Source organism: Choristoneura fumiferana, chromosome 2 (genome assembly GCF_025370935.1).
Source record: "Choristoneura fumiferana chromosome 2, NRCan_CFum_1, whole genome shotgun sequence".
Classification (NCBI taxonomy): Eukaryota; Metazoa; Arthropoda; class Insecta; order Lepidoptera; family Tortricidae; genus Choristoneura; species Choristoneura fumiferana.
Genome location: NC_133473.1, coordinates 13,151,972 through 13,164,341, shown reverse-complemented (window position 1 = coordinate 13,164,341; position 12,370 = coordinate 13,151,972). Strand labels below are relative to the sequence as shown.

Sequence of the window (12,370 nt, the reverse complement as noted above, 5' to 3'; positions counted from 1 at the left end):
AAAAACATGCTGTAAAAATGTATGTATGTATGTAAATACTTTATTGTACATAAAACACAAAAATAATACAAAAAGAAAACAACAAAACAAAAGAGTACAAAGGCGAACTTATCCCTAAAAGTGATCTTTTCAAGCTAACCTAAACAGGAAAGGAAAACTTAAAGATAGGCGAACAGTAATTTATGCACAGTGAGAAGAAAGGAATAGGTATATAACATATAAATAAAAACACTTAATAAACAACAATTAGTATGACATAATAAACAAAAAATTATGAATTATGAATATATTTTAAAAATTGTGCCAAGTCTCGTTTGAGATGCTTTGCTTAAAAAAAGTAGAGAATTCTCATATAACCAGAAAGTAGATGTACCTACCTAATAAAAAACCGGCCAAGAGCGTGTCGGACACGCCCAAAATAGGGTTCCGTAGCCATTACGCAAAAAATAAGTAATATTTTTCTATGGATTTCGTATTTTATACGGAATCTTCCAAGTTTAGGTATATTTTATACCTTAGGCTGCTACTTACTCTTAAACTACTAATAATTCTCAAGCAAACTTAGCCGTTATAGTTTTCCTTGTAAGTTTGATATACTTACTACCATTGTGATTTTTTCCAAATTTTTCCACTCACCGGTTTAGATTTTAGAGGGCCCCTTAGGGAACGCCCTATTTTAATGAAAATTTGCACTTTAAAGTTGAATGTCTCGCAAACATATCATTGAATCGAAAAACCGTCTTTGCAAACCCCTAATGGTGCAAAGACCTATCCAACGATACCCCACACTATAGGTTTGGATGAGAAAAAAAATCACCTCCACTTTACGTCTATGGGAGGTACCCTAAAAAATTTTTTTTTGTATTTTTAATTGTACTATTTTGTCGGCATAGTTTATATATATATCCGTACAAAATTACAGCTTTCTAGCATTGATAGTCCCTGAGCAAAGCCGCGGACGGACAGACAGTCAGACAGACAGACAGGTTAAAAGGTACTGAACTTGGCTCCCATTTCACATTTATGTTTTTGATGGGCTTTAATCATACACCAGTTCAACCCGATAGATACACTTTAAACAAAGCCCAATCAAATTTGAAATTGCTATTAAAACAGTTTGCATTCATAATATTTCGCGGGAGCAATCCCAGGGTCCCGGGAGGCCATTTGTCGCGCTCGGCTCCCGCGGGCGCCGTTAGCGCCGCCTCTGATTTATTCCTACCCCGCGCTCTGCAATACATCTGACACATAAATGTCTCTTTGCTTCCTTTTACGTTTCACGAATTTGTTAGGTATCGTGTGGGGAATACGCGAGACCTAACTTGATAGTCTGTTGTGGAAATTGATTAGCTGAATGCCTATTTCGACTTTCTTAAAAAATATATAACATACCTATAATACTACTAGGAGACCAACGGTACTTCTTCTTCAAGTGTCACTTCATTAGTGAAAGTTAGCAGTCAGCTCAGATCCTTATATTTTTTTCCTATCAAGCGCCAATCTGAATAGTTGTTTGACGGTCAACGATACTTAGATGATTTTAAAACCATAGTTTAAAATTTGCGCTCTTTCCAAGCTGAGAAGTGCTATAGGAGATAGCCCAAAATCGGGTGCATAGCGTTAGAACTACATTGATTCCGAGGCCAAGAATTATACGTTAGCAGGATTTAATGGAGTATCTACTTAATAAAAATTAATACGACACGTTCATAGGGAAGGATGACGATGTCAACAAATAGTAAATCGGACAAAAACAAAAAGTCACAAACAGGCAGTCAAGTGACGCAATAGATAAGTAAGTTTTAAGTATTTGTTATGAAACATTTTAACCATTAAGTAAGTAAGTAAATTTGAACTCCTAATGACCTATGTTCGATAATACATACAAGATAAGCACTGCAGTTGTGAGTCGTTCGTATTCAGTAATAGTCTCAACTCGACAGTAAGACTGAAGAGTGAATTTATTTCGTATAATTTAAATAAAATATAACAAAGTAAACTATGAACTATCCAATAAGTTTAACAGCGGCAAACGACTTGTATGGTTGTGAGTTTGAGAGGGTGTTTGGAAATGTGATAGAACTATGTGTCGACGCTGCTGTCCAGGTTAAGAAGCAGCGGCCGTTTACAAGCGTGGATGAAGTTGTCGACGCGTTTGCTGGATATTTGGATGGTCTGTCGGAAAACGGTGAGTTACTTATACGGATCGTTAACAAAAAAATGAATGACGTACTGCATCGCGAACCGGGAATATTTGTCCGAGTAATACCTACTCGTATTGTTATTATTTATTAGTGAACAAGCCTTATACGGCCAAATTACGAACAGTGGCAAGTGGCTCAACCGTCCCTATATAATTTTTCTCAAAAATGTCCGTAAAAGTTGACATTATTCTTTACATATCAGAAGGTGAAGTGCATAGTTTATGGTCAGCGAAAAATTAAAAAGTTAAAAAGGTTGCAGGCGCGCTAGCTCGACAATAATGAATTAGCGCGCCTGCAATCAGTCACAATTTTTTTTTTAAGTTAAAAAGGCCATGGAAATTTTGGCACAAGTCGTATTCAGCCAAGTCTAATGGCCGGTATCAGATATTTTGTTGGAACTCCGGACTTTTTCTATTGGGTCTGAAACAGCTTGTGGTGTTTTCGGTGGAAAAATATACCTGCAGTTTATTTTTAATGAAAAAAGGCGGGAAAGCACAAGAAAAATATTGGAATAAAATTAAATGTTGTAATATATTTTGAGAAAAAGTTTATTCTATTTTAGAATTATTCACCATTTTTGAGAAAAGCTTTATATTAGTCTCGGCTGGAATAGCAATTGCTGGCTTCGTTAAACGGACTCGCAAGCTCGTCCGTTTAATACTCATACTCAGCCAGCAATTGCCTACTTCCAGGCCACGACAATAATCTACTATTGTGCATCTTACCAAACATCTACACAACCTTTCCGAACACTTAACTTTGCGTCTGTCTCGTTTTTAGGGTTCCGTACCTCAAAAGGAAAAAACAGAATCCTTATAGGATCACTTTTTGTCCGTGTGTCTGTCTGTCAAAACCCTTTTTCTCGGGAACGCGTGGAGGTATCAAGCTGAAATTTATATTTGATACTGAGGTCTATTAAAAGCAATTAAAAGATGCTGCCATTTATGCTGCAAATTTCTGCAAATTTTCGAAACTCGCAAGGGAATCAAATCTACAGAGTTCTTCCCGTGAACTCAGAATGTTGAAATTTGGTATGAAGGTATATAGTAGCTATATATTATAACACAACCAACTAGAAAAGTCTGAAAATCTTGATTTTTTATGTCTGTCTGTAAATATCAATGACCAATATAATCTGATCCCACACTGCGTACATTTTGCTTAAGAGTAGGGCTTTTCGTACACTGGGTGTATTAAATCACTTGGAAAAAGCGAGAAATATCTTCACGATTCCCGTTTACTTACATACCTATAAATGTGTACGGAAACCTCGGTACGCGAGTCCGACTTGCACTTGCCCGTTTTTTTTTAAAGTATGTGATGGATGAGATTACAACAAACTTGCAATCGCTTTGCTAACCGCGCCATTGTCATTCTAGAGAAGGTAGTGGTGATACAACGGCACCCAGACCTCGCGGGTCGACTGGCGGCAGAAGGGAAACTAACTACGGAGTCCGCCTCTGAGCAAAAGACCGCGGGCCTGGATCGCCTCACTCCCGAACAGAAAACTCTCATCAACTGCAACAATGAAAGGTAAGTAGCTACTTTTGCTTGTCCCAGCGCATACGTACGCGTAACGACGACACTTACCTACAGCTCAAAGCAGCAGCTGTAAGTAGGTACATGTTGTAATAGGTTCAAAGTTGCTCAGCGAGCTACGGAGAGAGCTATGCTCGGAGTTTCTTTACGGGATCGAATCGGGAATGATGATAGATACGCAGAAGAACGAGGGTGGCCAACATAGCCAAGCGAATTAGCTTTGTTGAAGTGGCAATCGGCAGGCCATACCTATAGCACGGAGAACAGATGGCCGTTGGGGCCGAATACTGTAGTTTTTGGGCCGAATCGTTCTCGGGATCAGCAAGCGCAGCGTAGGACGTCGCCCAACGAGGTGAACGGATGGCCTGGTTAAAGCCGCGGGTTCACGGTGGTTGCAGGCCGCTTCCAACCGAAGCAACTGAAGGTTACGGGGAAGGCTTATGTCCAATACCTAGTGGACGTCCTACGGCTGATGATGATTACAGCTCAAAATCCTATTGAATTCCAGCCGATATACCTATATACGTCCTACAGCAGTGGTAGACAGGATTTTTCTAATGCGAACTTGGGCTGAAGTTCCAGTAGTCCGGCTCGAATTGGAAATTTTACACACTCACTACCTATAGAATTTATTCTTCAATTTTTCTTCCCTGAAAATCTTAAGGTAAAATTTCCATGTGTAGTGTTAGGTATACCCGTTATACTTAGTCGTACCTAAATGCGAAAGTTTATGTAGGTGTGTGTACCTATGTGTGTCAGTGTTTGACACTCTTACACGCATTTTAACGGATTTAGATGAAATTTAATATTCGCACCTTGAGAATCAAACTGTCACTAAACAATATATGTCAGCTCGCAAAATTAAACTATGCGTTAAATTTTTGAGAGGTGACAAATTTTGGTTAGTGACGGTTTGATTCTCAAGATGCGAATGTATCTGCATACAATGACATGATGAATTTCTTCAATTTCAACGTAGGTACAACAGGCTACTTTTTATTCCAATATTCTCACGGAATTGAGAAGTATTTATGCAATACGCGTGGAAAATCCAGAAATCTCAACCGCTGAGTCTAGAAGCAAAATTTTGCAGGGGTATTCTTTAGTGGGAGTTCCCGTGAGAATTATTAAATAAAATCTCGAAATTTCAATTCAACTATTATATAAGGGCACGCATATATGTATATGCTTTTAAAAATCAGCCCTATTTTCTTTCAAATACCTAACACATCAGTCAGATAGTTCAGTTTTAGTTTAGTAGTCTCCGGTCTGGATAATCTAAAACTCATGAAGTCACGACAACGTAGGTACTTATAAGGATTATTATCATTCATTATCAAGCCAAAAAATCGACCCTCCAATGTCAAACTTAAACAAATGAAATGGCAGTTAGCGCCATCTATCGCAAGTTACTTATAAATGCAAAGGGACGCGAAAGCATTCAAAGGCCCTCTAGTCATTGTAGTGCTATTACTTGCCGCTAGAGGTCTTATCCTTGTTATAAGCTTTTATTTATGCAAGTTGCAATGGTTTTCGTGTTTACTAAAGTCAAAATTTAGCATTTCATTTGCTTCTAATTGATTTGTGTTACAGATACGGTAGTTTTCATATCATGAGTAGCGGTAGATAGTAGGTGGTAGTCTACCACCTATGGGTTGTGGTGTGGACCAGCTATGTATTGTATTTATAAGTATTCTACGTTTTAAAATTAATCCGAACTATCTCACCAGATGGGTAGTTTAGTTGTTGAAAACGTTTCCATACATTGGTAGATGTAAAAATATTTTTTTTAACAAAAAAATAAAACCAACTCCAAAAATATAAAAAAATAACAAAAAAATGGAACCAACTACAAGACCCTTGAAAATACTTTTCTAGGTAGGTACCTACTAGCTCGAAGTCGGTGACTCAGCACGACCCAGCAGGAGGGATTGAAACCCATAGTATGTAGGTGAGGTAGACGCACCGACTTCGAGCAAGTAGGTACCTACCTAGAAAAGTATTAGATTTTGTAGTCGGTTCCATTTTTTTCGTTATTTTTTATTTTTTTGGAGTCGGTTTTACTTTTTTATTAAAAGTTTTCTTCATTTCTCACTTTTTATTAGTGATTTGTAGCCAAAGTACATCTCACAACGATTCCATTAAACCCAAACACGGTTTAGTTACGTTGTTTTATAACAGAGTTCCGTTGCCTACCTTCCAATTGTCAGGTTGCAAATATTGATACCGATTCTTTCTACAGGTACAAAGCGAAATTCGGCTTTCCATTCATAATCTGTGCGAGGGAGAACAAAGTTGCCTCAATAATAGAAGGCTTGCAGCGTCGCTACAATAACACACTGGCTCAGGAGATTCAAACGGCAACGGGCGAAATAAAGAAGATCTGCAAACTTAGGATATTGGATCTTGTGAAGGATGACTAGTATGATTTACTGCGGACATAAGGCAACCGTCCCTTACGCCCAGACAGCGGTTTTTTGAAATCATTTCTATGAAAATACATCCATAAGAAAATTATTTAAATGTGAATTACCACAAAACTTACACCAGGACAAAATTTTCAACGTGTGAAAATGTGCTAGTGTGGTCATTAGTTCTGACCAAGTCGAGAGGCGAGCCTACTCCACATAGGTAGTACGAATGAAACCAGGTATTCTTACAATTGGTTTGTAATTTACAAGGAACACGAGACAAGGTTAAATTTAGTAGGTTTTTCTCCACTTTTGAATTGTATTTTCACTTCATGATTGCAAAAATCAGACTCCAGCTTCAAAAGGGATATATCATCATCATCAACACTATAAGAAGATCTAATTCATGAAATATTGTCTTAGGTTACCTGTCCGTTCAAAAAGTTTCAAGGTTATATTCATAAGTTCAGTTTTAAATCACATTGCTTCTTTAAAGTCGATTAACCAATGTATATAGTGTTCTTTATCTATATTTATATTTTTGTCCATATAATTTTAAATAATTACATTTGTAAGCAATAAAGCGAATATTTATTAATAAAACATGTTATTACAAAGAGAATACTTTTATTAACCAAAATAAGACTTAACTATTTCACAGCAGCCCCAGGGACCTTTCCACTACAGCGTGAGGTTGGCCAGCAACTTCACAGAACTCTGGTGTGTTCAGGATGTCTTCGAAACCAATGTCCAGGTGTCTGCCAGTTAGAACATCATGCTGGAGGTTTGAGCTAGGCAGGAAGGGCAGATGGCCAATCTAGAACCACAGAAAAGCACCCATCAATACTCAATCATGTTAAAACAACGAACTGACTGAAGACTGCAAAATGTTTTTGAAATCGGTCTAACAATTTTATTTCTCCTACAATTACATCGTCAGTCAGACCAAATTTGCATAATTGCAATAAATTGCATCCAGTTATCACATTGGAAGAGGTTACCAACTTGACGTAATAAAGCCAGATAAATAGTTATGTTATAATCTACCTATCCATTCTGATACAACTGACTTCGATAACGAAGAAGGTTATCATTTTGAACTTTTAAATGTGTGTGCCAAATTTAATATGTGTGTTTATCCCCCCCTTAATAAGGCCCCATTTATTGGAGCATACTACCACAGCAGAATCAAAAGCAACTATCGAACGCATACTTGACAAAGGATGTTTTTAAAGCTAGTACTTACTTAGTATTTTCAATAATTACAATGGATAAACTTATAACTAAGTACCTGGGCGACCGAACTTTGCTCGGGCTAAAACTCGATAATATAATAAGCGTTCTCCCAGAGATGAGACCAAGCTAGATCGATTTGTCACGCCGAAAACCCCTACATACCAAGATCCCCGAAATATATATATACATACAAGATTTTCTTGTTTAAAGGTATTAGAAACAATAAGGTTGAATTTCCAAGTCAATGCATGTGGTCGCTAAATCGCCTCTACCTTTTTAAGGGTTAAACTAGGAAAATATATTGTTGGCTTTAATTCTAAAACATGTCATATTCATAAAAGAGAAAGAAACAAATTATATGTGAGATTGGAATTGCATATGTATATATTTAAGACAGCTAGTTGAGACTAGAATGCAGCTTTTTTACTTATTTGCAAATAGAAAGTTAATAAAGGACCATGGGCAACCTTGGAAGTGTACCAAAAACCAACAGAGCTGAGAATTTTGACATTAAATATGGTCTGTCCCATAATTCGAGATACTAAAATGACGTTTCATGTGTTACCTATTTTTTGCGTTTCATAAATAGTGATGTGCCGCAACCGGTTATCACCGAAAGATTTTGTAGGTACCTATGTATGTATGTCGTAAAATATTAAAATATGAACGGATCCGTGATGTACTAAAATGTAGGGCACTTAGGACATTCTAGAAAAGGTAAAATAGGTCTAATAAAAATGCGACCGTTTTCGAGATATTTCGACTTTTTATAGATGTTGATGTTTAAGTTTCAATTTCATTCTTTGGCCTCTGTGTATACATATTTGTACGTATTTACAACCATACACTTCTCGGCTTTGCTAAGAGGTTGACGTTTCCGTTTTTTCCGAGGCGAAAGTATTTCTTCGCTGTGTCGTCTATGCGACGAAGTAATTGGCTGCTCAGAGTCCATGTTTAATCAAACAAAACTCAACAAAAACACGACCAAACAAAATTAACAAATAAAAAGTCTTATCTCAACAAATTTAACAAATAAGGTCAACAGCAACAATAACACGAGAAAACGCACTGATCACATCCGATGACAATACGAGTAAAGTAATGAAAATCGGTTGAATACCACTTGAATACGAAAAACATGAACAATGACGTTGTCTGAAAATCAAAATGAATTCGAAAATCAAAGTTCGCACCGCAGCGCCCCTCTCACTCCCGCATTAAATAATAGCGTCAGAAGGACGGAACGACACGAACCTCGACTTTCGAACTTCATAGTAGCCCTGCTGGCCCTAACTACGAAATGCAAAACCCGAACTTCGTATGTTGCCGTCCCGCTAACGCTTATCTCATTTAATACGCGAGTGAAAGGGACGATGCCATACGAACTTCGTTTTTCTAGTTTTGTAGTAGCCCCTCTGTATTATTTTTTACGTTGCCACTAAGTGATGAACACTGTATTTTTATCTGTGCTTAGATTTTATCACTTTATCGTAAAAGTGCATTTATATTTACAAAATGGAAAGTAGAATATTGTATGCTATAATGTTATTTTTGCTATCGTAAAATATACATTTTATCGGTTATTTACGAAACCGAAATCATGGAGCGGCACTGTTCCTTTTATGCTGGCCACATTATTTTTACTTTTGACATTTCAGACTGTCATTTTAGTATCTTCATTTCAGGAATAGACCATAGGTCTTTATGTGTACTTCAATTCATTCTGTGGGCACCAAGTTCAATTCCATTGCAAGCTGATATATTCAAATTTTATTTGGAGTAAATATCTATCAGAAACTTGTTTCCTGAAAAGTTCTCCTTACAATGGCTTTAAAAATCCTGGAGGATAATTAGGACAGATTTACTCATGTACAAGTTGTGTAAAAAAAAATGTTTTCATCTCTCCTGTTCGGAAAGTTTTATTTTCATGGGGTAGCTGGGTAGAAAATTGCGTTTTCATCTCTAGGGTGGAAAGTAATTTTTTTTTTAATTTTCTGTTAGCTACGGAGTCGAAGATAATTGAGTTACGTCAATGACACTTTTTTTTCACGTTTTGGCATGGCCATCTAGATGCACGTCGTGAACAAGGAGCTTGTATACAACACCGGAGGTTGGACGCCGAACATCCGTTTGAAACAAGAAATTTGATCTTTATTATGTCACAAACATATTCAATCTCTTTCTTTAGTTAGTTTAAGAAAGAGATGAGTCATTTGTGAAATGAGAAAGAAAGAAATGGAATATATAAATAAGTAATAATGGTCAAACTTCTTTGTTCGGCGTTCAACCTCCAGTTTTGTATATACCTAAGCTCCTTGGTCGTGACCAACTCGATTTTTTTTAAAGTTGGCCGTGGCAAGTGGCCAGTCAAAAAGGTATCGTTGGAGGTTGGATATAAGTAAATAAAAATTATTATTATTCAATTTTTTTTGTAGTATTTTACTTTCCTCAGAGTCGAAATGAAAAGTAGAGTGTCTAACTCAGGTGAAATTACCCATTTCCCCTCGAACTATTGGCGCAATCACTTTGTTCGAGCGCCAGAAAAAAACTCGGGTGAAATGGGTCACTTTCCACCCTTGGTTATCAATCTACTATTGTAGACTTAACATTATTCACCAAGATTTCATACAAGCAAGATTTTATATAAGGTGTTCTACCGATATTCTCCAAGGAAAACACAGTTTCTCATAGATATTTGCTCTGACTGAAATATGTATATCTCAGTTATACAATGGAATTCAACTTTGTGCCCTTAGAACGAAATAAAGTAGATAAGCAGACCTTTTTAGTGACCTAACTCTCAGCTATGTTGGTTTTTGGTCCATTTTGACGTATGGTGCTTTTAGTTTCTTATCATGTTTAATAAAGTAACAAACAATTAAGCTAGTTTGCTGATGTTGTTCGGAACTCAAAGCAGAAGATATTTTTTTATCTTTCTTATATGTATGAATCTTCAAGAAAACAAAGAAAATAGGCAAGTCCTGAGCGACATTCACATTCTGGTTGTACTGTACCTTATTTGCAAACTTCATTTCCATTGTGAGTTTCAATGGTGCGTGGAGTCCTTGCACGTTGCGCAGCATGGCCATGTTCATTTTTTCTTCATTCAAGTGGTACTGTAAATATCATAAGATGGCACCATTAAACTACATACTAAGGTTGCTCATTGCCACAGCTTTACCCTCATGAGAAAATAATATTTTTTTGTAATCAAAAAACGTTTTAAATACAACGCACCTTTATAATGAAACCAACACAATTCGAAATATTCACATTTCCAAAATAAATTTTGTATTAAACAAAACATGATTGTTTAAAATGAGAACATTTTGAATTGAATCAGTTTCATTCTAAATGTGCGACAAGTTGATGTATGTGATCACTAGAATTGGAAGAAATCTGACTTGCAAAATTTGGCCTTAACAACTTTATAAAATAGTTAGGGACCTATCAGTGTTGCCAGACTTTTTTTATGGCAAAGCAGGATTTTGAAACTTCAAAAGCAGATTTATTTTGTTGCATATTTATTTTATAGGTAATATATTGATTTCAAAATTAAGATGTCCCGCCAAGTCTGGCAATGCTGTAACCTATCCTGTGGGAATTTCAAATAAAGCCTTCTCCTTTATAGTGCATCATTGGGTGTAGCCCAAGATACAAATTTCAAGTCTAGCTCCAGTGGTTCAAACTGCATTCTGTCAGTCATGGTACGGCAAAGGAATACATTTGATATGACAAGGGCCTATTTCAGAGATTAAAATCTTGCATAACTATGAACATAGCGGTCATTAGGTGAAGCCATAGAAAAACACTAATTTAGTAACAAATATGTTGGAGGTTACGTATGTCCAGGAATTTGTGCAAACAATACTTACTTAACTCAAATGATTGGGACTTGTTATGACACTATCCCTGTTTTTTCAAGAATGTTATTAGGTTCTAGAACAGCTTTTACAAGTGATCCTATAGCACTAGGATAGGAATATAGTGAAACTAGTCTACTTACGTTACGTTCTGAGGCTTCTAGGGGATGTGACACACTAATGTTTGGTTTGGTTGCTCCGAGACCTGCGACAAACGGGTCTGGGACTCCAAAGGGACCTTCCTTGACTTTGATGTTAGTGCCATGCTCAGGCTTCACCTTCAAAGACGGCAGACCAAAACTCTGGAAGAGAAACAAAGCAAATTCAAGCGGATAAACCATAAACACTACTTAACCAACAATGTTACAATGATTTACACATTTCTCTTGCGATTTGTATTAATGACTTTAATTGTTTACAAACCATTTTGAATCTTGTTAGTTAATTAAACAGCAAATAAAGTAAATCAGAAACGCAATGTAATTTCCCGGTCCCAACCAAATTTCAAGTCGAGTTACTCGAGTTTTACAAAATCTGTCAATTCACCGCAAGCTTGAGGGTTTCCCACATAAAAAAAAAGCACTAAAAACATTGAGTGCCATGAAAAATACAAACATTTAAAATTATACTTTATCGAAAAATACAATAACTATTTAATATTATAACACCACTTTTTATATATCGTTGTCACATTATTTGAAGTTGAAAACTTGAATATGGCAACAATTTTAAGAAATTCTTAGTTCTTTCTTCTCCATTTCCTCTCTTAGAGCTAAGAATGAAGTTGTTCCTCTTTTAACAGTTTTCAACTTTTATTGTTTAGTCTTTAAATTAAAGGAATTCGCAAGTGGCAAAGTAGTAACGTTGATTGTTTTGTTGCTGGTCTAGAAATCTGCAAAATGAAGTTGTTTTTTGGACGCCTACTAATAGTCTGTTAGCAAAGTGTTTGATTTATGTTTAAGTTTAAAAATATCACACAGGAAACATTATGAATTTGCTTTTTAGTTTCCTAAAGTGGAACGATAGTTTCAACAAATGTAATTTAACCTTATTATTAGTGCACGTTCCTCTTCTAATAAAAAAAATTAAATCTTCACTCCAAAGAGTATTAGTACCA

The 12,370-nt window shown here is 36.3% G+C and overlaps 2 protein-coding genes across 2 annotated transcripts; one reads left to right on the top strand and one right to left on the bottom strand.

The window, feature by feature from the left end:
- The first annotated feature begins 1,897 nt into the window (after positions 1-1,897).
- LOC141443842 (2-oxo-4-hydroxy-4-carboxy-5-ureidoimidazoline decarboxylase-like) lies at positions 1,898-6,189 on the top strand. The gene is made up of 3 exons (XM_074109211.1): positions 1,898-2,188; positions 3,584-3,737; positions 5,986-6,189. The coding sequence occupies exons 1-3, from the start codon at positions 2,002-2,004 to the stop codon at positions 6,164-6,166; spliced, it is 522 nt and encodes a 173-aa protein (XP_073965312.1). The 5' UTR covers positions 1,898-2,001; the 3' UTR covers positions 6,167-6,189.
- Positions 6,190-6,761: 572 nt separating this feature from the next.
- Positions 6,762-11,814, bottom strand: Pomp (proteasome maturation protein). Its single transcript, XM_074109218.1, has 4 exons — positions 11,677-11,814; positions 11,397-11,555; positions 10,405-10,506; positions 6,762-6,971 (listed from the first exon to the last, which is right to left on the bottom strand). Exons 1-4 carry the CDS (start codon positions 11,677-11,679, stop codon positions 6,810-6,812), a joined length of 426 nt encoding a protein of 141 aa, XP_073965319.1. The 5' UTR covers positions 11,680-11,814; the 3' UTR covers positions 6,762-6,809.
- Between the last annotated feature and the right edge of the window lie 556 nt (positions 11,815-12,370).